We start from the raw sequence: 26304 nt of genomic DNA on the forward strand, positions 1-26304 counted from the left end.
GTGATGACTCGTGTCCTGTGCATTGACTTGCAAGAATAATAATATTATTCATTAGTTTCTACATAATAAATAGAACCATTCAAAAGAAACAACACAATTAACTACAAGAGTTCTGACTATAACAATTACAAAGTACACGATTGAAAAGGGCAATACATTTACTGATTTAAATCAAAATGAAATCGTTTTTCGGTGTTGTTCTTATTGTGTTTTTTACACGAAGTGAAATAACAGGAGTAGTCGTGCACACTAGCGTCGGGGATATTGTGGGAGTTCAGGAAGTAGTGGATTATGTCGACGGACCGCCAAAAACGGTGTCCAAATTCCTTGGAATACCCTTCGCCGAAAATACTGGCGGACAAAACCGCTTCAAAAAGCCAATTCCAACGGCTCCATTCACCCGTGCCTTCAATGCAACAGCACTTCCGGTCGGCTGCAGACAAGGGATGTCCATTATTGAGGATTCTTATCGCCAGTATGGTTTAGACTTTTCCGAGGACTGTTTAGTGTTAAGTGTATTTGTTCCACACTCATTTAACGAAACCATGTCACTTCCTGTGATGGTTTGGGTTTATGGAGGCGGTTACTTGTCCGGAAGCATAACTCCATATCCGGGTGATGTGTTGGCCACTTTTGGTGACGTCGTTGTGGTCACTGTAAACTACAGACTTGGTCCATTCGGATTCCTCCGTTCATCAGACGGCCAGCTGGTAGGAAATCAGGGATTATGGGACCAGCATCTCGCGTTTAGGTGGGTGCATGATAATATTGCAGCTTTTACAGGAAATCCTGACGCCGTAACAATATTTGGTGAATCAGCAGGCGCAGCGTCTGTATCCCTTCAGGCGCTGTATCCCGGAAACAAAGGACTTTTCCAACGTGTTATAGCCGAGAGCGGCTCAGCTCTGGCGCCATGGGCCGTCACGCCGTCCACTGATATTAGTGGCTACCTTGACAGCACAGGCTGCGGGCTGGACATTTTTTGTTTGGCGTCTTTACCCGTACAACAGATTCAACTGAACACGTCAGACCAAAACGTTACAGGACAATTTAAACCAACAATAGATGGGGACTTTCTAGTTGCGACACCGCATGAAATCATACACGGAAATAGCCAGGAAACCGAAGCCGCAAGAAGGTTTTTTGCATCTCTGGACATTATAACCGGCGTGAATACATACGAAGGCGCGTCCTTTATCCCAACCGTATGGCCGCAGATTCTTGGCTTTAAACACTATGACAACTTTACGATGACGAGAAAACTCTTTACAGACGTAGCCATACCATCCTTGCTCTTCATCACACACCCAGAGAATGTCAGAATTTTGAAGCCGTTGATAGAGTTTGAGTATACCAATTGGACAAAGCCAGACGACGATATGTCGCTTAAACTTGCTCTCGTAGCCATGGTAACTGATAGCCTCTTCTTCTATCCGGCTCTAGCAACGGCTGTTGGTCACGTGACGTTGGCCGACAGTGGGCGCTTTACGTACATGTACGAGTTTTCCGCCGAGCCGACAACCCACGGATTCATGAGCTCTTCGTGGATAACAGGTATTTCACTCTGCATGTTCCTTTGACGCAACACAAATCCTTTGCTTTTTTATAGATGATAATTATTTTTTTCAGTGTAAGATTAAAGATACAAGCTTTGTCAAAATATGCCCTTGACATTGAGCTTTTTAGAATTGGGTCATGTTTCTCATCCAAGATTGCCAAAGTTATGTCATTTATGTCATAACTGCACCCCGTGGAGCCTTTGTCAAAATTAACATAACATAAGTTTTCTTTTATAGAAAATGTCTAGTTTTCGAAAGTTTGGAATAAAATATTAATTTTTGATGTTCTACCTAGTTGGAATTATGTCATGATTTCCAAAGGGTTGGGGTGTGCCTTGCCTGATCCGAGACTTCAATTTAACTAAATGTATGTGTGTGTGGAAAATACACTGGAATTTAAGGAATCAATTGTGGGGTTGATGTTATGATCGGGGTATTGACGCAATTGGGCTGGTCAAAGTGTGTGGAGTCCGAAGGATTGCGATCCGAACATATCCGAAGGTGTTGCGTTCATCAATTTATAAACGCAATTGCCGAAAGGCAATTCATTTAAGGAATGGAAGTTGAGGTGTAATTTTTTTGTAGTGGAAAGCAATTCCAATTTTAGTGGAAACACATTGGATTTTGTTACCATATGCCGTGTAAAAGAAGTTTTAAACATTTATATTCAATCTTTAAATTTGCTTGTATGGTCTCGAAAAAAAATATTTAGGTGTAAAAAGGAAAATCTCCATAATTAACTATATGGGATAAGTGAAATTGCTCAAATGGCTTCCATTTTAAATTTGAGGGACATTGTTATCAATGGTTCACGGTGTACAAGCGAGGTTGCAAATTGATTTAAACAAAATGAAAATGTTACTAGTTTTTTATGGAAATCCGCTATAATTATTTTGTTATCAAGAAATAATATAATGTTAATTAAGTAATAATTTATTGAATGAGAACAAATTTAACAATGAGAATATCGAGGCATTTTTTAAGTTTAAAACAATATTTGAAACCGACATTATAAAATCAAGCCTGCAAAGTTTGGATTGTCACGTTGTCATTGTTCGATTGTGACATTTACTCGCGTCTTGGCCATCAGCGTATATCTCTGGTTACCAGGGAAACGAAAGGAAAACTTTTGAAGATTATATTGTTTCCATTATTTCAACACAACATTAGTTTTCGGCACTAGAGCAAGAGGACTCAGATGACTGATATAGGTTCATCATGGACGTTTTTCTTTTATTGGTTGTGTTTTATGCACTTATCATTTGTAACCAAGAAGATGTAGATGTGAACGCTCCATGGGGAGTAATAGTTATTTTCAACTTTAATTTTTAGCTCATCTTTAAAATATTACATAAGGTTTGACCTATTTGCCTGCCTACTTTTCCTTTTTTTTCAAAATTTCAGTAATATGCTACGCCTAATCTTTATCATCATCATCATCATCATCATCATCATCATCATCATCATCATCATCATCATCATCAACAACAACATTATTACAACCACCATCATCATCAGTACAATCACAACCAGCACCACAACCATCATCATCATCATCATCATCATCATCATCATCATCATCGTTTTTGTTGAAATATTTCAACTCTGTTTTTAGCTTTATAATAAATTGTTAAGTAAATCCTCTTTATGTGACAAAAAGGCACAATTGCGCCCTATATAAGCAATTTCTGCTAAATGTGTTGAGCGTCGCCGCATAAACGTGGTCGCCTTGTTTATGCGTTGAAATTCACCGCATAAACGAAAAAAAAACACGTTTTTGCGGCGATGCTGCTATGCAGCGTTACAAACGTTACATGAAGTGTTTAAAAGCAAAAACAATAACAGTAATTCCTTATGTATATTGCATTGTTAAGTGGAAAAACAAAAGACTAGAAGAAGTAGAGAATGGCGTGTGACAGGAGAGGAGATCGAGAGAAGATGAACTCTTCATACCAACTGTAACGTCACTTAAAGGTTAGGACATTGTCCTTTTCTTTAAGGTTGTTAAAACTGAAGAGTTACTGTAGTTTTTTGTACTTAAAGCGGATGGATTTTTCGAGTATTTCTTAAACGATTTAATCGCTGGTCGACAAAGAGTGTTCATCGTAATAGGGTGTTCATCGTCTACATTACAATTAATACATGGTGGTGAGACCCATAGCTGGTTGTTAAACAAGTCGGTCTTAAGTCACTGCAATAGTTTATAAGCAGCGCATGATTCACCGAAAAGCGACGTTCTCCATATATATAATAAGATGGGATGGAGATTTGTTTAACTTAATATTTTAATTGACGCTTGAAAATGAAAAGAGTTGGTAAGTGTCTTGCAAATATATCTAGTGAATTCCACAATGGCAAGGATGACGGTATCGTTAGAACGATTGTATACTTCTAGGCGTCTACATTTTATCAAATTCTCATTGTTTCTAGATTATACGGATTAGAATCATTGACTGTTAGTGGAAACTGTGCTGATAAATACAAATGCAGTTGGTATGGTTGTAAACCAAAATTAACTTTTGCATTTTCCTTCAATCCGACCATGAAATCCAGCCGATTTCCTTAATTTATCTAGCAATTAATATTGAACGTGTAAGCCAGGTAACAACTCTTGCTGCTTCGTGTTGCGGGGTCTCCAGGGTCTCCTTTTCGTAAATTGTACAACTATCTCAGACAATTGAGGCGTACTCTAGAATTGGTCTTAATTTTGATGTATAATTTTGACTTAGAGTTGTACGACGAAGTATATATTTTAGGACTTGCAGAGAACTAGGAATTTTCCTAACATAACTAGAAATTAAATCAACACGATGCCAATGTACGTGAAATTAGCGGCCTAGCCTGGCCGCTAACTTCACGCCGCTAGGCCGCTAGGCCGCTGAAGTGCTCGATTGACTTTCTTTTGAAAAAAAATGAAAAACGCTTCAGAGTGATAATTTGTGCATAAAACTGTAAATATATCATTGTTTTAGAAGAACAGGCATGTTTAATGCTTTGAAATAGCTGACTGCTTAATCGACGCTTTTGAAAAAAATATGTTGATTATCGCTAATAGCTTCAACGTGTTAATTTGTGCATTCCAACAGTTAATATGTCATTGTTTTAGAAGAAAATGCATTTATACATGCTTTGAAATAGGATACCATTTAAGGCCGCTAGGCCGCTAGGCCGCCAGGCCGCTAACTTCACGCCGCTAGGCCGCTAGGCCGCTAGGCCGCTGAAGTGCTCGATCGACTTTTTTGGAAAAGAATTGAAAAACGCTTCAGAGTGATAATTTGTGCATAAAAACAGTAAATACATCATTGTTTTAGAAGAACAGGCATGTTTAATGCTTTGAAATAGCTGACTGCTTTATCGACGCTTTTGAAAAAAACTGTTGATAATCGCTAATAGCTTCAAAGTGTTAAATTGTGCATAAAAACAGTTTATATGTCATTGTTTTAGAAGAAAATGCATGAATACATGGTTTGAAATAGGAAACCATTTTAGGCCGCTAGGCCGCCAGGCCGCTTACTTCACAATTTTAGGCCGCTAGGCCGCTGAAGTGCTCGATCAACTTTTTTGAAAAAAATAAATAAAAAACGCTTTAGAGTGATAATTTGTGCATAAAAACAGTAAATATATCATTGTTTTAGAAGATCAGGCATGGTTAATGCTTTGAAATAGCTGACTGCTTAATCGACGCTTTAAAAAAAAATGTTGATAATCGCTAATAGCTTCAAAGTGTTAATTTGTGCATAAAAACAGCTAATATGTCATTGTTTTAGAAGAAAATGCATGTATACATGCTTTGAAATAGGATACCATTTAAGGCCGCTAGGCCGCCAGGCCGCTAACTTCACGCCGCTAGGCCGCTAGGCCGCTGAAGTGCTCGATCGACTTTTTTGAAAAAAAAGTTGAAAAACGCTTCAGAGTGATAATTTGTGCATAAAAACAGTAAATATATCATTGATTAGAGGATCAGGCATGTTTAATGCTTTGAAATAGCTGACTGCTTAATCGACTTTTTTGAAAAAAATATGTTGATTATCGCTAATAGCTTCAAAGTGTTAATTTGTGCATTCAAACAGTTAATATGTCATTGTTCTAGAAGAAAATATATGTATACATGCTTTGAAATAGGATTCAATTTAGGCCGCTAGGCCGCTAATTTCATGCCGCTATGCCGCTAGGTCGCTGAAGTGCTTGATCGACTTTTTTGAAGAAAAGTTGAAAAACGCTTCAGAGTGATAATTTGTGCATAAAACAGTTAATTTAAAATTGTTTTAGAATAAAAGGTAAAGAAAAATATTCTGAATAGATAACAATTTAAGGCTGCTATGTAACTATATGAATAAAAAACCTTGATTTATCATTGTTTAAAAAAAAACGCATTAACAATTGCTTGGAAATAGAAAAAATAATTAGGCCGCCAGGCCGCTAGGCCGCCAACTTCACGCCGCTAGGCCGCTAGGCCGCCTAGCCGCTAACTTCATGCCGCTAGGCCGCTAACTTCACGCCGCTAGGCCGCTAGGCCGCTAACTTCACGTACATACGATGCCATGTACCGTCAGGACTCAACGTTGCTCCTAAATGTTTGTGACGATTACAAAGTATGTATTAGCGAGGTAGTATTAAACAAGAAAGATGGTCGTTTCCGATCAACAAGTGAACAAAATATAGCTTCTGTTTTTGAAGGGTTGAATAGTACCAACCATTGTCTGGACCAGTTGGAGATTTTCTGTAGGTCGGTATTAATTGTAGTTTTTATGTCATTGTTGATAGTAGATGAACCGACGGGAGAGCTATCATCCACAAAGAGTAAAAGTAAGAGGGGATATACTTTTCGGTTATCTCGATAAATTTTGTTGTAAAAATAATTGATCGCTTGGTCGATATATTCCATCATGCTTATAGTTCCAATTGGTATTTGTACTATAAGTTCATTCTATTGAAATCTGCTCGTTTGTAGTTCCATACCTTTCTTGTTATGTTAGAGCTTGACAAAACACTGCTTTTGATATAAGCATGAGCGCAGTAATGAACGCTTATACATAAGTTGAGAAGTTTCAAAAACACCAGATTGGCAGAATTAAATACGTCGTTGATGTGCTGTGAAACAGCAATGGGGTCCACGTAGAGTGCGTTATTCTTATAGTTGGAGTGTATGTAACATTTTGCAAATGATTCAGTTTTATAGTATCTCGAAATTTGCTTCCTAAATATACACATGTAGTTATAGTATAGTGTTCAGCTCTATCGAAAAATAAGACAACGACAGAAACTGGTCACACCCCAACAAGACAAAGTTTGGAAGGGTTGATAGGAGGGTTTATAGTTCGACGGTCGGTTGGTTGGTCAGTCGCTATTGTACGGACAATAACTTATGAAAGGGTATTATACTATACTCAGTATCGGTTTCAGAACAAAACGAATTTTGCACTTTAAAGTTTTTGTGGTATATACTATTAAGCAGAACTTCATAATGTCAAGTAACCGCGTACTTCTTACATCACTTTCACAGAATTGTAAACGCTTCCGTCATAAACTTATCATACAAGTTATATAGTTTCAAAGTAAATGTGATCAAAACATATTAGCTATTTAACAACTAAGTACGGTCCGTGAACCGTCCATCATAATGGAATTTAAAAGTCGAATATTTTGAAACAAATACTGCCATCCCTTTCTTTTTAAGAGATTTCAACCAGAAGCATACGATAGTGATACCTTTCTTCTCATTGAATTAATACATATGTGACCGTTTGCTTGCTATTTGAGCACAACATTTCAATGTTCTGATTTTCCGCTCTTAGCTCAATGAACCATTGCTCGAGTATCTTTCTTACATTTAAATACGATTCGCAATTATTTAGATAAATAAGCTCGCAGCTGATACTGAAAATTTGGTGATAATTCAATGAAACAATACGGCGATTTTCATGCATTTTATTTCAATATCAATACAACATGTAATGTGCAAACGCCTGTCAGTATGGAATAACATTTTCACAGTTTAACAATGAACGAGTATTTCACGTAACAACAGTTTTAACATAAATGTCAGAAGCTCCGCATATATAACTATTATACAGAAACTAAGGTTAAACAAGGCAGCGTGAGGCACAATAAAGGGACACTTTGTCAGTTTGTTTCAGAAAAGATCGTCTGGGAATCATTCGGAACACCTCGGCCATTTTTTTCAAAAACAACCTCGGATGTATGCAGGTACATCAGTTGAAGTAGTTCGTAAAATTTTGAATTATATCATAAATTAAATGTAGTGTTTTAGAGTTGTATTTATTGATCTAAGTCGAAATTGATTGCCATTGAATTGTATTATTGCAAACATAATTAAGAATCCCATGAGTTAAGTCACAAAGTTTAACTGCTAAATAAAATTACTACGCGATCTACTTGCAGCGGAATTTAACGTACCACTTTTCGAGTATGTAAACCGTCCAAATACATCCGAGGTTGTTTTCGATAAAAAGGCCGAGGAGTTCCGAATGTCTGGGAATATCATGAGTGATTATTGAGTCAATTTGTCTAAACTTCGTTTTGAAACCGTAATGAAACCGCCCTGGATTATAATGACAGTTTGTTAACGAACTGACGGAATATCATTTAATACGCTAACACATTGCATATTTCCATCCTTGGCAGTCTCAGTTTAGGCCTCCTCCTCCTCGGCTCCATCATCCTCCCCAGCAAGATTTCTCGCTGTATCGCATGGTGTTTGGAATTCGTCCAAAATCTCTTGAAGTCCCTCAGGTGCATTCTGCAATAAGTATAAAACAATAATATTGTATTACATGACCAAAGTTGATCTCTTATTTCATTTAATGTAAAGTGAGCATACAATCTTGGTTATCACCGTTTGCAGAAGTCATCAGTATACACATCGAACTTCTAACCCACAACAGGCTTTACACGTGATTGAATACTGTGCTTCACTTATATATATATATAGATCGAAACAAACAACAACAAGAACAACTTCAACAATGATGACGACGGCGACGAAGACGATTTGAATAACAACAGCAACATCAACAATAGCATATACGTACATCCGTGGGCTCGAATTTCTCGACTCCATCACAGAAGTTTAGCAGTTTCTCTACAGATGTCGGTTCCTCGCGCTCGCCCTCGCCCTCGCCTCCCTCAGTGTCGTCTCCTACCTTGGGGCCACGAGGTCCTTTGCCTCCACGTCCTCCAGCACGGCGCTTGGTTCGCTGGATTTAATATTACGCGAACTATTATCAGTATTGAGGTTGTCAACACGAGTACCAAGTTTCATTTGAATACGTTGTTAAATGATATTTTAGCAAGTGTAAATGACTAAAGTTCTGGCCGAATCGACCTACGACAATACCATATAAAAAAACACAGCTTAACAGATTAAGCATAAGAAATTCGAATATACGAGTTAAATACACTGGAGGCCTCTTTTCAACGAACATGGCAACATATCGTATGATTAAAAATGTTTGTTAATTATTCAGTCAACGACACAAAAGAAACGGCATGGCTTAACAAATGGAGCTTATTTCTTCTAAATCATTAGTATCATTAGTGCCTAAATTTATTGCTCTCCATTCTGTCGATGATAAGATGGTGCTTCGTTTAATACATACCTCAGATTAATCCACTGGCTTGTTGTCTTCCAGAAATTGGAGCAAATCGTCACACGCTGAGGTCACATCTGTGAAAACGGCGTCGAATGTGGCGTCATCGTTGGTTATGTTTCCGTTCACGAGTCCTTTACAGAACTTCGCCTGGCGCATCAGGGGCCTGGGACGGCGGCCGCCACCGCCTTTTCCCTTTCGCTGAATTAATGACGAGACTGTGATAATATTACATTTGTTATAAATGTGTCAATTTATGCCTACACAATACCATTCATTGTTTCTAAGTTCCTAGTATTTTAATCAAACGAGTTGGGCACACTCCGAAGGAAATTTGAGGCAAAATGTCTGTGATCGCACTAAAATACACAAAAAGTATGGGTTTCCATAGAAGCAAATTCAGACATTTTACAATTAATTTATGTTTGATATTTCGCGAAATGGTATACAAGATGATATCTAAAGGAGAAAGGCTTTTTCTGTTTTAAAATATACCTTTGTTGTAATGTTAGTGTAATTTCAAAGTTAGTTTACATTCTGATGATTGAGATTTCGGTTATCTCCCTGCACTTGTTTGTACTAAGATACATTTTTAGATTTCAAAACATTTAACATAACATATAACCATGTGCTTAGGAATTGAGAGAGAGCATGAATTTATTAAAAAAGAAGCATTTTTGTTTTACTTTTATAGCTTTTGTCTAAAACCGTCATAGTTGTCTACACTTGGTGTATATTTAAGGCAGTAACCCATTTGTATATAAAGGTAATCTTGAGTATGATATCCGCCCCGAATACATTCATGAGACTATGACAAAGGATACAGTATTGACAACCTAATTCTAGTGACAATAATTGAAGTTTTAATCTATGATAAACATTTCCTGAAATTTAGCCTGTCAGAAATCATCACTGATATATTTTTTCGCCCAGGTCCGTATTTATAAAGCGCCTTACTGCATGTGGTATTAGGTATATATTCTAATACCAAGTCGAATGTTTAACAGATTAAGAGAATGAATACGTGTTTTCAACATAAGTCTATAGGAGGTTGTAAGTGAAATGTTTAAAAGAAGAATTAGAAGAGGAATAACATCATATGACCAGTATGATACTGTAAGGACATGATTTAAAGAAACACTTTCAAGGTCAAAGATCTATTGAAATGTCATTGAAACAAATTATTTCGTTTGTAGTGTTACAAATTGCTTTTAAATAATAATAATTGTAAAAAAATCAGAGGCTCAAATAAGATGTATTTTCTTCATTATCGCGTACATGAAAATATTAAAGAAAATGATTCATCCAGCGTTTAAGTAACGTTAATGAAAATTAAAAAAAGATATTTTACCTCAATTTATGAATATTGGAACAACTTTGTATCCGTCACTTGCCCTTTTATAGATGTTTGTTGATAAAAACATCATAACACAAATCACTCAATGTGAACAAAATCTGATGAAACAAAATGTCGCCAACTGAGTTTATTTAGTTTGGTAGTTTTGAGTACCCGGTCCTGAAGGTAATGTGACGTCACTTACCGGCGGCCTGGCTTACGCAACAATAAGGCACAGAGCCAACACGGCAACCGCGAGTACCATTGTCTTCATCTGAAACAAGAAAAAGTGAGAATGAGACGGGGAGGGGGGGGGGGGGGGTATTTTTCCTCGCCTTCGGGTCTGATCCATATATTTAAAATCAATACAATGGTGTTTTTTGTCACAATGGCAATGCGTTCATTTCGGGAAACGTGATTTGTTTCCGAGCACAGGAGTTTCAACCAGTATCATTTTAATGCATTTTACTCTAACTTCGACATTTTTTACTTAATTCGTAAGAGTAAAGATGCATTATAAAGATATTGTGCCGGGCACCTGCGTCTCCGTCGAAAAAGATGTGATTCAAAGAAAACACTAATAGTAATAACCAACATATTTTTTTTAAAAGCTTTTGTATTCACTTTTTATGTGCAGTGTGATCTTTTAACAAGGAGTCAGATGCTTAGAAGCAAACTAAGGAAGTCCAAAACATTTTTATGAGTCTAAGACTACCAGACTCCTGTTTACCTGGAGCACTGAAACATACGTCGAATACATGTATTGCAATGTTGGAAAAATAAAGTAAGAAAATAAGAAACAAATGGGAGAGGATGGCTTTAGCTGACCTGCCTTCCTCCCTGGCATCCCTCCAAACAATCCTGGTAGAAATACCGATGTACTGTATGTGTTCTGAAGCTGCTACATCCATGCCAGTTTAAGGTCATCATAATCTCACACTTGCATGGAAGAGTGTTGAATCTTGTGAGTTTTTGACAAGGGTATAATATTGCACATTTTATCAATGATGTACTAGTTACAAAACTATATATGTTTCTTTTGAATGTTTTTTTTTTTTTTTTTTTTTTTTTGGGGGGGGGGGGGGTTGTTCAATAATTTATTCTCCTATAAGAATGGTTACCAGTAGGCAGAGATCTTTTAGTGCAATGAGTAGTGTACAGATAAATTACAACAATATTCACTTATCACACGCTACTTATTAAGCACTTTCATTGACAATATGGCAGAAAACAATTGCTTGTTCAATGTTTGAAAGCACTTTTTTCATCTATACATCTTTCGGACTTGTACATGAAAGCGGAGCTTAACTGGTCAATAACTATTGTGCACATAATTTAAAATACTTTTCACTTATACCGCATGCTAGTTATTGAACATTGTCCTTGACAATATGGTAGAAAAAATACATGCAACAGCCACCACCACCCTGATTGAAACGATACACTAATATGCTGAAGCTCCAGTGTATAATTTCGACAGCTGGCTAATGGGTGTAGTAACCATTACTTAATAATTTCCTGCTAGTTGGATTGCAGACTGTGAACTAGTAATTGATATATCTAGTCATTTTCTTGTAAGGCGAAGCAAAAAAAATGTTTGTTTTTGGTGTCTCGACCGATCCTATTTTTTTCTAACCCTTGTTTTTGTTTGTACATCTTTTTGGTTGTTACTTAACTCAGAACTATGCCTAAATGTGCTTTATTTTAGAGCATTCTTGTTAATCCAAATCAAATTTCGCTGTTGTAAGTGTGGCAATGATATTTAGGCACATCTCAAACGAAAAAAAAATAATAGAAAAAGTCCCGATCTACCTTCCCTTCTTATTTTCAGCAGCGAAATCAGAAACAAACAATTTGTTTGGGCTAACTGATTGTGAGCAGATGACACGTAAAGCCTTATGTCTGTAGGTTGTGTAAGATTTATTCATGTTATTTGCTAAAACTGACATTAAAATGGGAAAAAAATGTCTCTAGTATTATCTCAGCAATGGCGGAAACATTACAAATCATTTTTAGTTTAAATTTATTAAATAAAAAATCTAAAATAGACATTATTGCATATCACTAGGAGTTAAAAGAAGTTGTACAGTATTAACTAGAGTTATTACAGAAATGATGAACTCACACACGCTCTCTGGAAAGTTTGCAGAAACAAGCGTCGGAAGGGTAAAAATATATTTAGTTTCTGACGGTCAGAAAGACTCGGACTATTTATGTTACCATAACAACCACATTCTTTGAAACATTCGAATGGAATGTATCATCACCTTGATGCCTTCTACCCTCATACAAAGTTTCATAAACCTTGCTTCATTACTTTAAGAATTAAGTGAATGTCAATATTCCGTTAATGTTTTTTTTCTATTGTCATTGTTTTGTTGCCATAGTAACCAAAGTTATTGTCTAAGCGAAAACAAAACAAAATGATAATCTGAACAGTTGTATTTATGATTTGTCTTGCTATTACACAACAATAGTTTAAGATAGTCCGTAGGCTAAATATCCTTATTCACAGGACAAATTAATTCAGGTATACGAAAATAGCCTTTTGTTTCCCGATCGAGCTACAAATTGATACATGTTGCCAGGAAACACAAGGGGAACATGGTAGGTGCTTAATTGTTGCCAATGATAGGAGGCATGTTACGGTTTTATAGCGATATAAGGGTAAAGGTCATGCTACCAAATCTATGTTCAGTTCCAATATTGCTTACGTCAGAAGACGAATTGTTTGAAACCCCGGCCTTGGTTAACCCCGTAGAATTCTCGATGGTATTACGTGGACACTGCGGCCAAAATGTGTTTTTTTATGTTTTATCGAATACCCTGCATGATTAAAGGCTAACAGACACTGAACAAGAGAGGCTTAATGTAACAATACGAGCAAAAACAAGTCTTTTACATGAACAATACATTTTTTTATTTAATTTGGGTTACCGCCTTCGAAAAACGGTCAGCGATCTACAGAATTTCATGGTATTTAGCCCTTTCAGTTATAGTGTGCCTACTTGATTCTAGGTCCACCCTGCGGCCGAGGTACGCACGCTCTATGTTCTTTAGACCCTCATAATTGAACTTAAGGTATAATTGAAGGCTTATTTTCACATTCGATGCTCCTTTTAATCTAAGCGCGAATGCTGGTATTTACGTGGTAGACAAACCAAGTAAAGTTCGTATTGGAAATAACGCAAATACTGCGAAAGATGCATATGTATCGTAAGCGATGTGATACGTCAATTAGTAAGATTCAATGTGATGACTCATGTCCTGTACATTGACTTGCAAGAATAATCATACTATTCATTAGCGCAGTTATGTCCAAATTCAAACCATAGACGGGGGTTGTGACATTGCTTCATGTTTAATAACAGAAACCTTAAGATATTTATAACTGAGATAAAAGGACTCCTTATCGTTAAGATAACGTGGACTAGTTTCTACATAATGTATAGAACCATACAAAAGAAACAACACAATTAACTACAAGAGTTCTGACTATAATAATTACAAAGTACACGATTGAAAAGGGCAATACATTTACTGATTTAAATCAAAATGAAATCGGTTTTCGGTGTTGTCCTTATTGTGTTTTTTACACGAAGTGAGATAACAGGAGTAGTCGTGCACACTAACGTCGGGGATATTGTGGGTGTTCAGGAAGTAGTGCATTATGTCGACGGACCGCCAAAAACGGTGTCCAAGTTCCTTGGAATACCCTTCGCCGAAAACACTGGCGGACAAAACCGCTTCAAAAAGCCAATTCCAAAGGCTCCATTCACCCGTGCCTTCAATGCAACAGCACTTCCGGTCGGCTGCAGACAAGGGATGTCCATTATTGAGGATTCTTATCGCCAGTATGGTTTAGACTTTTCCGAGGACTGTTTAGTGTTAAGTGTATTTGTTCCATACTCCTTTAACGAAACCATGTCACTTCCTGTGATGGTTTGGGTTTATGGAGGCGGTTACTTGTCTGGAAGCATAACTCCATATCCGGGTGATGTGTTGGCCACTTTTGGTGACGTCATTGTGGTCACTGTAAACTACAGACTTGGTCCATTCGGTTTCCTGCGTTCATCAGACGGCCAGCTGGTAGGAAATCAGGGATTATGGGACCAGCATCTCGCGTTTAAATGGGTGCATGAGAACATTGCAGCTTTTACAGGAAATCCTGACGCCGTAACAATATTTGGTGAATCAGCAGGCGCAGCGTCTGTGTCCCTTCAGGCGATGTATCCCGGAAACAAAGGACTTTTCCAACGTGTTATAGCCGAGAGCGGCTCAGCTCTGGCGCCATGGGCCGTCACGCCGTCCACTGATATTAGTGGCTACCTTAACAGCACAGGCTGCGGGCTGGACATTTCTTGTTTGGCGTCTTTACCCGTACAACAGGTTCAACTGAACACGTCAGACCAAAACGTCACAAGACAATTCAAACCAACAATAGATGGGGACTTTCTAGTTGCGACACCGCATGAAATCATACACGGAAATAGCCAGGAAACCGAGGCTGCAAGAAGGTTTTTTGCATCTCTGGACATTATAACCGGCGTGAATACATACGAAGGCGCTTCCTATATCCCAGCCGTATGGCCGCAGATTCTTGGCTTTAAACACTATGACAACTTTACGATGACAAGAAAACTCTTTACAGACGTAGCCATTCCATACCTGTTGAAAACCTTGCTCTTCATCACACACCCAGAGAATGTCAGAATTTTGAAGCCGTTGATAGAGTTTGAGTATACCAATTGGACAAAGCCAGACGACGATATGTCGCTTAAACTTGCTCTCGTAGCCATGGTAACTGATAGCATCTTCTTCTATCCGGCTCTAGAAACGGCTGTTGGTCACGTGACGTCGGCCGACAGTGGGCGCTTTACGTACATGTACGAGTTTTCCGCCGAGCCGACCACCCACGGATTCATGAGCTCTTCGTGGATAACAGGTATTTCACTCTGCATGTTCCTTTGACGCAACACAAATCCTTTGCTTTTTTATAGATGATAATTATTTTTTTCAGTGTAAGATTAAAGATATAAGCTTTGTCAAAATATGCCCTTGACATTGAGCTTTTTAGGATTGGTTCATGTTTCTCATTCAAGATTGCCAAAGATAAACTGTTATGTCATTTATGTCATAACAACACCTCGTGGAGCCTTTGTCAAAATTAACATAACATAAGTTTTCTTTTGTAGAAAATGTCTAGTTTTCGAAAGTTGGGAATAAAATATTGATTTTTGATGTTCCACCTAGTTGGAATTATGTCAGGATTTCCAAATGGTTGGGGTGTGCCTTGCCTGATCCTAGACTTCAATTTAACTATATGTATGTGTGTGTGTATGGAAAATACACCGGACAAATTATTTAATGAATGAATTGTGGGGTTGATGTTATGATCGGGGTATGGACGCAATTGGGCTGGTCAAAGTGCGTAGAGTTCGAAGGATAGCGATCCGAACATATCCGAAGATGTTGCGTTCATCAATTTATAAACGCAATTGCCGAAAGGCAGTTCATTTAAGGAATGAAAGTTGATGTTTAAAATTATTGTAGTGGAAAGCAATTCCAATTTTAATGGAAACACATTTGATTTTGCCGTGTAAAAGGATTGGGTCATGTTTCTCATTCAAGATTGCCAAAGTTATGTCATTTATGTCATAAGTGCACCCCGTGGAGCCTTTGTCAAAATTAACATAACATAAGTTTTCTTTTGTAGAAAATGTCTAGTTTTCGAAAGTTTGGAATAAAATATTAATTTTTGATGTTCTACCTAGATGGAATTATGTCAGGATTTCCAAAGGGTTGGGGTGTGCCTTGCCTGATCCTAGACTTCAATTTAACTAAATGTATGTGTGTGTGGAAAATACACTGGAATTTAAGGAATCAATTGTGGGGTTGATGTTATGATCGGGGTATTGACGCAATTGGGCTGGTCAAAGTGTGTGGAGTCCGAAGGATTGCGATCCGAACATATCCGAAGGTGTTGCGTTCATCAATTTATAAACGCAATTGCCGAAAGGCAATTCATTTAAGGAATGGTAGTTGAGGTGTAAATTTTTTAGTGGAAACACATTGGATTTAGTTACCATATGCCGTGTAAAAGAAGTTTTAAACATTTATATTCAATCTTTAAATTTGCTTGTATGGTTTCGAAAAAAAAACATATTTAGTTGTAAAAAGGAAAATCTCCATAATTAACTATATGGGATAAGTGAAATTGCTCAAATGGCTTCCATTTTAAATTTGTTATGTTTTAACAATAGTTTTGAAAAGGGACATTGTTATCATTGGTCCACGGTGTACAAGCGAGGATTGCAATTGATTTAAACAAAATGAAAATGGTACTAGTTTGTTATGGAAATAGAAGCACATTCCGCCATAATTATTTTGTTATTAAGAAATAATATAATGTTAATTAAGTAATAATTTATTGAATGAGAACAAATTTAACAACGAGAATATCGAGGCATTTTTCAAGTTTAAAACAATATTTGAAACAGACATTATAAAATCAAGCCAGCAAAGTTTGGATTGTCACGTGATTTGCCAACATCAGTTACGATCCCCTTGCGAAACGTTTCTAACGCCGCATAACAGCATCGCCGCATAAATGAAATCGACCACGTTTATGCGGTGATTTTCAACGCATAAGCATGACTTTCTTACGTCGCAAAAATGCATACTTTCGCCGCATAGAAAAAAACACATACAAGTACAATAGTGGTTGATAAAGTTTCATCAAGATGGACTTTTTTGTGTCCACTTAACCAAGCTTTGAACTAGACTTTTGGAGACTTAAATTCTGACAAAGATTTAGTAAGCTCGGTTTAAATGTGAACCAAACCAAATGATCTTTCTGCGAAAACGTTTTAAATGACGTTTGTCCCGACTTAAGGCGGGACAATATGTTACGACATCGCACAACACCATCATTTCAGAAAATTGAATCGTCGTATGCAAAAACTCACTGTTACATCTGGGGTACCCCAGGGTTCCATACTGGGACCCTTGCTTTTTATTTTATACATAAATGATATTGCAGTTATGCATCCAACATTAAATATAGATCTATATGCAGATGATTCAACACTTTATGAATCTGGATATCAGTTGACGGATATTCAAAATAAATTACAACATCATTTAAATTATGTTAATAAGTGGTGTCAACTAAATAATATGTCATTGCATCCTTCCAAGACTAAATGCATGTTAATAGGGTCTGCAAATGAATTAAAAAAACACTGGGAATCTTGAACTTTGTATTAATAATGTTCAAATAGTTAATGTTGTTGTGCAAAAGTTATTAGGGTTGTATATAGATAATACACTAAACTGGCATGTGCAAATCGATTATGTTTGTAAAAATCTGAATAAGAAAATTGCACTTCTAAAAAATATAATATATTTCCTCACACCTGATACAAAACGAATGTTTTACAATGCATATATTCTGCCAAATATTGATTACGGCTGCTTGGTCTGGGGCAAGGGAACCAATTCATATGTGAATAAAATAAATAACTTACAAAAACGAATTGCAAAAATCATACTTGGTAAATCTAAACGAGATTCATCAACAAATCTATTTAAAGAACTAAAATGGCTAAACTTCTCGGATAGATGTAAATACCACGCAGCAGTATTAGTTTACAAGACGTTGAATAGCATGGCTCCATCATATATGTCAGAATTAGTAACAGTTTCAGACAATAATGTATATATGCTAAGATCAATGGCACACAAAGATATTGTTTTACAAACTAGACCTCGTACTAATTATATGAAAGCATCGTATACATATTACAGCAGAATTGTTTGGAATAATATACCTTTGGAAATACGAGAATCAAAAAACTTTAATACGTATAAAATAAAGGTCAAACAGTACCTCATAGGAAACTTGTGATTATACAAATTGTGATGTTTTATTCATAATTATATTTAACTGAGAGTATCTGTCTAATATTGATTCAACATCATCATCATGTCATCATATGCATCATTATCGTCAGCATCAACAGCATACTTATAATCATCATCATCATCGTCATCGTTGTTAGCATCGTCTTCATGTTTGTCTTATGATTATTTGCCATATTTTCATTCTGTTTCAGAGGGCCATATCGAAAATAAGATTCTGTAGTTTTGTACATGATCTTAATATGTCACCTTCTTAAAATAAAGATATTATTATTATTATTATTATTATTATTATTATTATTATTATTATTATAAAAATTGAAATTCACCGCATAAACGAAAACAAAAATCGTTTTGCGGCGACGCTGCTATGCAGCGTTACAAACGTTACATAAAGTGTTTAAAAGCAAAAGCAATAACAGTAATTCCTTATGTATATTGTTAAATGGAAAACAAAAGACTAGACGAAGTAGAGAATGGCGTGTGGAGATCGAGAGAAGATGAGCTCTTCATACAAACTGTAACTTCACTTAAGTTTAGGACATTATCCTTTTTTAAGGTTGTTTAAACTGAAGAGTTACTGTAGTTTATTTGTACTTAAAGCGAATGGATTTTTCGAGTATTTCTTTCTCGATTTAATCGCTGGTCGGCAAAGAGTGTTCATCGTAATAGGGTGTTTATCGTCTACATTACAATTAATACATGGTGGTGAGACCCATAACTGGTTGTTAAACAAGTCGGTCTTAAGTCACTGCAACAGTTTATAAGCAGCGCATGATTCACCGAAAAGCGACGTTCTCCATATATATAATAAGATGGGATGGAGATTTGTTTAACTTAATATTTTAATTGACGCTTAAAAATGAAGAGTTGGTGAGTGTCTCGCGTCTATATCAAGTGAATTCCACAATGGCAAGGATGACGGTATCGTTGAACGATTGTATATTTCTAGGCGTCTATATTTTATCAAATTCTCATTGTTGCTAGATTATAAGGATTTGAATCATTGACTGTTAGTGGAAACTGCTCTGATAAATATAAATGCAGTTTGTATGGTTGTAAACCAAAATTAACTTTTGCATTTTCCTTTTATCCGACCATGAAATCCAGCCGATTTCCTTAATTTATCTAGCAATTTATATTAAACGTGTAAGCCAGGTAACAACTCTTTCTGCTTCATGTTGCAGGGTCTCCAAGGTCTCCTTTTCGTAAATTGTACAACTATCTTAGACAATAGAGGCGTACTCTAGAATTGGTCGTAATTTTGATGTATAAATTTGACTAAGAGTTGTACGACGAAGTATATATTTTAGGACTTGCAGAGAACCAGGAATTTTCCTAACATAACTAGAAATTAAATCAACACGATGCCTTGTACCGTCAGGACTCAACGTTGCTCCTAAATGTTTGTGACGATTACAAAGTATGTATTAGCGAGGTAGTATTAAACAAGAAAGATGGTCGTTTCCGATCAACAAGTGAACAAAATATAGCTTCTGTTTTTGAAGGGTTGAATAGTACCAACCATTGTCTGGACCAGTTGGAGATTTTCTGTAGGTCGGTATTAATTGTAGTTTTTATGTCATTGTTGAAAGTAGATGAACCGACGGGAGAGCTATCTTCCACAAAGAGTAAAAGTAAGAGGGGATATACTTTTCGGGTATATCGATAAATTTTGTTGTAAAAAATAATTGATAGGTCGATATATTCCATCATGCTTATAGTTCCAATTGGTATTTGTACTATAAGTTCATTATATTGAAATCTGCTCGTTTGTAGTTCCATACCTTTCTTGTTATGTTAGAGCTTGACAAAACACTGCTTTTGATATAAGTATGAGCGCAGTAATGAACGCTTATACGTTATAAGTTGAGAAGTTTCAAAAACACCAGAATGGCAGAATTAAATACGTCGTTGATGTGCTGTGACACAGCAATGGGGTCCACGTAGAGTGCGTTATTTTTATAGTTGGAGTGTATGTAACATTTTGCAAATGATTCAGTTTTATAGTATCTCGAAATTTGCTTCCTAAATATACACATGTAGTTATAGAATAGTGTTCAGCTCTTTCGAAAAATAAGACAACGACAGAAACTGGTCACACCCCAACAAGACAAAGTTTGGAAGGGTTGATAGGAGGGTTTATAGTTCGACGGTCGGTTGGTTGGTCAGTCGCTATTGTACGGACAATTACTTATGAAAGGGTATTATACTATACTCAGTATCGGTTTCAGAACAAAACGAATTTTGCACTTTAAAATATTTGTGGTATATACTATTAAGCAGATCTTCATAATGTCAAGTAACCGCGTACTTCTTACATCACTTTCACAGAATTTTAAACGCTTCCGTCATAAACTTATCAGACAAGTTATATAGTTTCAAAGTAAATGTGATCAAAACATATTAGCTATTTAACAACTAAGTACGGTCCGTGAACCGTCCATCATAATGGAATTTAAAAGTCGAATATTTTGAAACAAATACTGCCATCCTTTTCTTTTTAAGAGATTTCAACCAGAAGCATACGATAGTGATACCTTTCTTATCATTGAATTAATACAGTCATATGTGACAATTTGCTTGCTATTTGAACACAACATTTCAATGTTCTAATTTTCCGCTCTTAGCTCAATGAACCATTGCTCGAGTATCTTTCTTACATTTAAATACGATTCGCAATTATTTAGATAAATAAGCTCGCATCTGATACTGAAAATTTGGTGATAATTCAATGAAACAATACGGCGATTTTCATGCATTTTATTTCAATATCAATACAATGTAATGTGCAAACGCCTGTCAGTATGGAATAACATTTTCACATTTTAACAATGAACGAATATTTCACGTAACAACATTTTTAACATAAATGTCAGAAGCTCCGCATATATAACTATTAAACAGAAACTAAGGTTAAACAAGGCACCGTGAGGCACAATAAAGGGACACTTTGTCAGTTTGTTTAAGTAAAGATCGTCTGGGAATATCATGAGTGATTATTGAGTCAATTTGTCTAAACTTCGTTTTGAATCCGTGATGAAACTACCCTGGATTATTTGACAGTTTGTTAACGAACTGACGGAATATCATTTAATACGCTAACACATTGCACATTTCCATCCTTGGCAGTCTCAGTTTAGGCCTCATCCTCGGCTCCATCATCCTCCCCAGCAAGATTTCTCGCTGTATCGCATGGTGTTTGGAATTCGTCCAAAATCTCTTGAAGTCCCTCAGGTGCATTCTGCAATAAGTGTAAAACAATAATATTGTATTACATGACCAAAGTTAATCTCTTATTTCATTTAATGTAAAGTGAGCATACAATTTTGGTTATCACCGTTTGCAGAAGTCATCAGTATACACATCGAACTTCTAACCCACAACAGGCTTTACACGTGATTGAATACTGTGCTTCAATTATATATATATCGAAACAAACAACAACAAGAACAACTTCAACAACGATGACGACTGCGACGAAGACGATTTGAATAACAACAGCAACATCAACAATAGCATATACGTACATCCGTGGGCTCGAATTTCTCGACTCCATCACAGAAGTTTAGCAGTTTCTCTACAGATGTCGGTTCCTCGCGCTCGCCCTCGCCCTCGCCTCCCTCAGTGTCGTCTCCTACCCTGGGGCCACGAGGTCCTTTACCTCCACGTCCTCCAGCACGGCGCTTGGTACGCTGGATTTGATATTACGATTTCAAACGCGAACTATTATCAGTATTGAGGTTGTCAACACGAGTACCAAGTTTCATTTGAATACGTTGATAAATGATATTTTAGCAAGTGTAAATGGCTAAAGTTCTGGCCGAATCGACCTACGACAATACCATATAAAAAACACAGCTTAACAGATTAAGCATAAGAAATTCGAATATACGAGTTAAATACACTGGAGGCCTCTTTTCAACGAACATGGCAACATATCGTATGAAAAGAAACGGAATGGCTTAACAAATGGAGCTTATTTCTTCTAAATCATTAGTATCATTAGTGCCTAAATTTATTGCTCTCCATTCTGTCGATGATAAGATGGTGCAATACCTACCTCAGATTCATCCACTGGCTTGTTGTCTTCCAGAAATTGGAGCAAATCGCCACACACTGAGGTCACATCTGTGAAAACGGCGTCGAATGTGGCGTCATCGTTGGTGATGTTTCCGTTCACGAGTCCTTTACAGAACTTCGCCTGGCGCATCAGGGGCCTGGGACGGCGGCCGCCACCTCCTTTTCCCTTTCGCTGAATTAATGACGAGATTGTGATAATATTACATTTGTTATAAATGTGTCAATTAATGCCTACACAATACCATTCATTGTTTCTAAGTTCCTAGTATTTTAATCAAACGAGTTGGGCACACTCCGAAGGAAATTTGAGGCAAAATGTCTGTGATCGCACTAAAATACACAAAAAGTAGGGGTTTCCATGGAAGCAAATTCAGACATTTTACAATTAATTTATGTTTGATATTTCGCGAAATGGTATACAAGATGATATCTAAAGGAGAAAGGCTTTTTCTGTTTTAAAATATACCTTTGTTGTAATGTTAATGTTAGTTTACATTCTGATGTTTGAGATTTCGGTTATCTCCCTGCACTTGTTTGTACTAAGATACATTTTTAGATTTCAAAACATATAACATAACATATAACCATGTGCTTAGGAATTGAGAGAGAGCATGAATTTATTAAAAAAGAAGCATTTTTGTTTTACTTTTATAGCTTTTGTCTAAAACCGTCACAGTTGTCTACACTTGGTGTATATTTAAGGCAGTAACCCATTTGTATATAAAGGTAATCTTGAGTATGATATCCGCCCCGAATACATTCATGAGACTATGACAAAGGATACAGTATTGACAACCTAATTCTAGTGACAATAATTGAAGTTTTAATCTATGATAAATATTTCCTGAAATTTAGCCTGTCAGAAATCATCACTGATATATTTTTTCGCCCAGGTCAGTATTTATAAAGCGCCTTACTGCATGTGGTATTAGGTATATATTCTAATACCAAGTCGAATGTTTAACAGATTAAGAGAATGAATACGTGTTTTCAACATAAGTCTATAGGAAGTTGTAAGTGAAATGTTTAAAAGAAGAATTAGAAGAGGAATAACATCATATGACCAGTATGATACTGTAAGAACATGATTTAAAGAAACACTTTCAAGGTCAAAGATCTATTGAAATGTCATCGAAACAAATTATTTCGTTTGTAGTGTTACAAATTGCTTTTAAATAATAATAATTGTAAAAAAATCAGAGGCTCAAATAAGATGTATTTTCTTCATTATCTCGTACATGAAAATATTAAAGAAAATGATTCATCCAGCGTTTAAGTAACGTTAATGAAAATTAAAAAAAGATATTTTACCTCAATTTATGAATATTGGAACTTTGTATCCGTCACTTGCCCTTTTATAGATGTTTGTTGATAAAAACATAATAACACAAATGACTCAACTTGAACAAAATCTGATAAAAAAATGTCGCCAACAGAGTTTATTTAGTTTGGTAGTTTTGAGTACCCGGTCCTGAAGGTAATGTGACGTCACTTACCGGCGGCCTGGCTTCCGCTACAATGAGGCACAGAGCCAACACGGCAACCGCGAGTACCATTGTCTTCATCTGAAACAAGAAAAAGTGAGAATGAGACGGGGAGGGGGGGGGGGGGTATTTTTCCTCGCCTTCGGGTCTGATCCATATATTTAAAATCAATACAATGGTGTTTTTTGTCACAATGGCAATGCGTTCATTTCGGGAAACGTGATTTGTTTCCGAGCACAGGAGTTTCAACCAGTATCATTTAATGCATTTTACTCTAACTTCGACTTTTTGACTTAATTCGTAAGAGTAAAGATGCATTATAAAGATATTGTGCCGGGCACCTGCGTCTCCGTCGAAAAAGATGTGATTCAAAGAAAACACTAATAGTAATAACCAACATAATTTTTAGCGCTAAGACAATGAAAAATCAATCTCGTTATGTTACGTATCCCGGTAATAAAGTATCCCTTAGGCTGGTAATACTGAGCTAAAATATTTGATGAAAAACCATCATCCATCCGAAATGTCCATTTTATGCAGCTACGCAAAATTGAACAAAGAAACTTAAAAGTAAATTCGAAAAGGATATACATAGACCAGAAAAATAAAGCAAATGTAACGTACCATTTTCTTGGTTGCTGAACTTCTCAAATAAATGCAAACACTTCAAGAAGTTCTCGTCTTAGTGATATATTCCTTGTAAGTCCCGACCAGCAGGCTAGTAGAGAGACTGTTGAAGGTATTGTTGTTGGGCTCGGAGAGCAGCGCCCATTTATACCCACTCGGCACCCCATACGGCCGAAAATCGTGATACCCGTCTCACGATCTCCTCTCAAGCGGAAAGGCTAAGCAAACAATTTCCATTGTGTTTTGAAATGTATTTATGACTTGAGGTGTTTGATTCTGTTTCATGGTAATTTTGGTCACGACCTCTATAATGTTTTTACTTCGTCATTCACAAACTTCGTCATCACAATCACAAGGTCGATACAAATATTTACCATTGGCATTATAATATAAACACAAACCCCGTATTCCGCATTAATCCTTAAAACAAGACCAGCGGCAGCGGACAATTTGTAGGTATTGGAAGTGTAAAATAAACAATTACATGTATAAAGTAAACAACGTTAAACTTCGTGTGCAAATGGTATTGGATAGCGAAAAAAAACACAACTTAAACTTAAAGGCGCACAATATAGTTTGTCGAAAAAACTAGTTTGAATGTTAATGCATTATCATTGTGCTTAACATATTTTACTTTTATGATCTAAACTAAAAAATAACAACATAGTTTTTTGTGTGCCAATAAAAAAACATATTGGCCTTTAAAAAATGTTATTTTTTATTAATATCTAACTGGCCACATATCACCCAGTTAAAGAAGCGCCAAAATATCGCTAATATTTTTATTATCTTTTTTGATCATTATAGTCAAATGAGTAAAACATGATAATGCATTAAAATTTAAAAAAAAATGCATCAGCCTGCATTGTGTGCCTTTACAGCGGTAATAAACAACACGCTGTAGCACAGTCACGATTTAACCCTGTGATCAAAATCGACCGTCGACAATATGTTTATTTCAAAAGCTGTTATGGTAGTTCTGTCCATGTCCAGTATATAGAGCAATGGTGTTACCACGCTTAGGCAAACAGCTAACGGACGGTCAAGTTTTACATGTACATTATTTAAATTCGATTGGCGAAAATATATCAAGCCATGCAGCTCTGTCATGGGCTCGACGCTTTCATTTATGCCACGTCATCAACATTGACTTCTAATAATATTTTGTAAACCTCTTTCTATCTAGAACTATTTCCAAAAATTGTATTTTAATTAGTATTTTTAATAAGTTAAAATTAAGATTCCGCTCGAGAGAGAATTGAAATTGAAATACCCTTTTCACTTTATTAAATATTTATTTATGTATTCTACTGCAAAACAAAAAGCATACAAAAAGGTACAGGAACTATTTTGCGTGCATGAGGATGAAAGATGGCACGGGGATGTGTGAAAAGGGATGAGGGTTACTTACAAGATGGCAAGGGGGATGTGTGTAAAGGGGATGAGGTTACCTACAAGATGGTTAGGGGGATGTGAGAAAGGGGATGAGGGTTACCTACAAGATGGCAAGGGGAATGTGAGAAATGGGATGAGGGTTACCTACAAGATGGCAAGGTGAATGTGAGAAAGGGGATGAGGGTAACATACAAGATGACAAGGGGAATGTGAGAAAGGGGATGAGGGTTACATACAAGTTGGCAAGGGGAATGTGAGAAAGGGGATATGGGTTACCTACAAGATGG

General features: G+C 36.5%; 2 protein-coding genes across 3 annotated transcripts in view; one reads left to right on the forward strand and one right to left on the reverse strand.

Moving 5' to 3' along the window:
• Nucleotides 1-30: 30 nt before the first annotated feature.
• Nucleotides 31-26304, forward strand: part of LOC128236939 (cholinesterase 1-like) — a 32186-nt gene continuing 5912 nt past the window's right edge. Inside the window, exon 1 of one of the 2 annotated variants that reach the window (XM_052952078.1) lies at nt 31-1554. In XM_052952078.1, coding sequence (XP_052808038.1) covers nt 177-1554 — 1378 coding nt within the window. In that variant the 5' untranslated portion in view covers nt 31-176. Of the gene's footprint in view, nt 1555-13882; nt 15451-26304 lie in introns of those variants that run through there. The other variant, XM_052952076.1, reaches the window with a different exon arrangement.
• Nucleotides 21176-24755, reverse strand: LOC128236940 (uncharacterized). The gene is made up of 5 exons (XM_052952079.1): nt 24620-24755; nt 24008-24076; nt 22492-22683; nt 21959-22123; nt 21176-21672 (listed from the first exon to the last, which is right to left on the reverse strand). Exons 1-5 carry the CDS (start codon nt 24620-24622, stop codon nt 21568-21570), a joined length of 534 nt encoding a protein of 177 aa, XP_052808039.1. The 5' UTR covers nt 24623-24755; the 3' UTR covers nt 21176-21567.

The sequence above is a fragment of the Mya arenaria genome, chromosome 6, assembly GCF_026914265.1.
Source record: "Mya arenaria isolate MELC-2E11 chromosome 6, ASM2691426v1".
NCBI lineage: Eukaryota > Metazoa > Mollusca > Bivalvia > Myida > Myidae > Mya > Mya arenaria.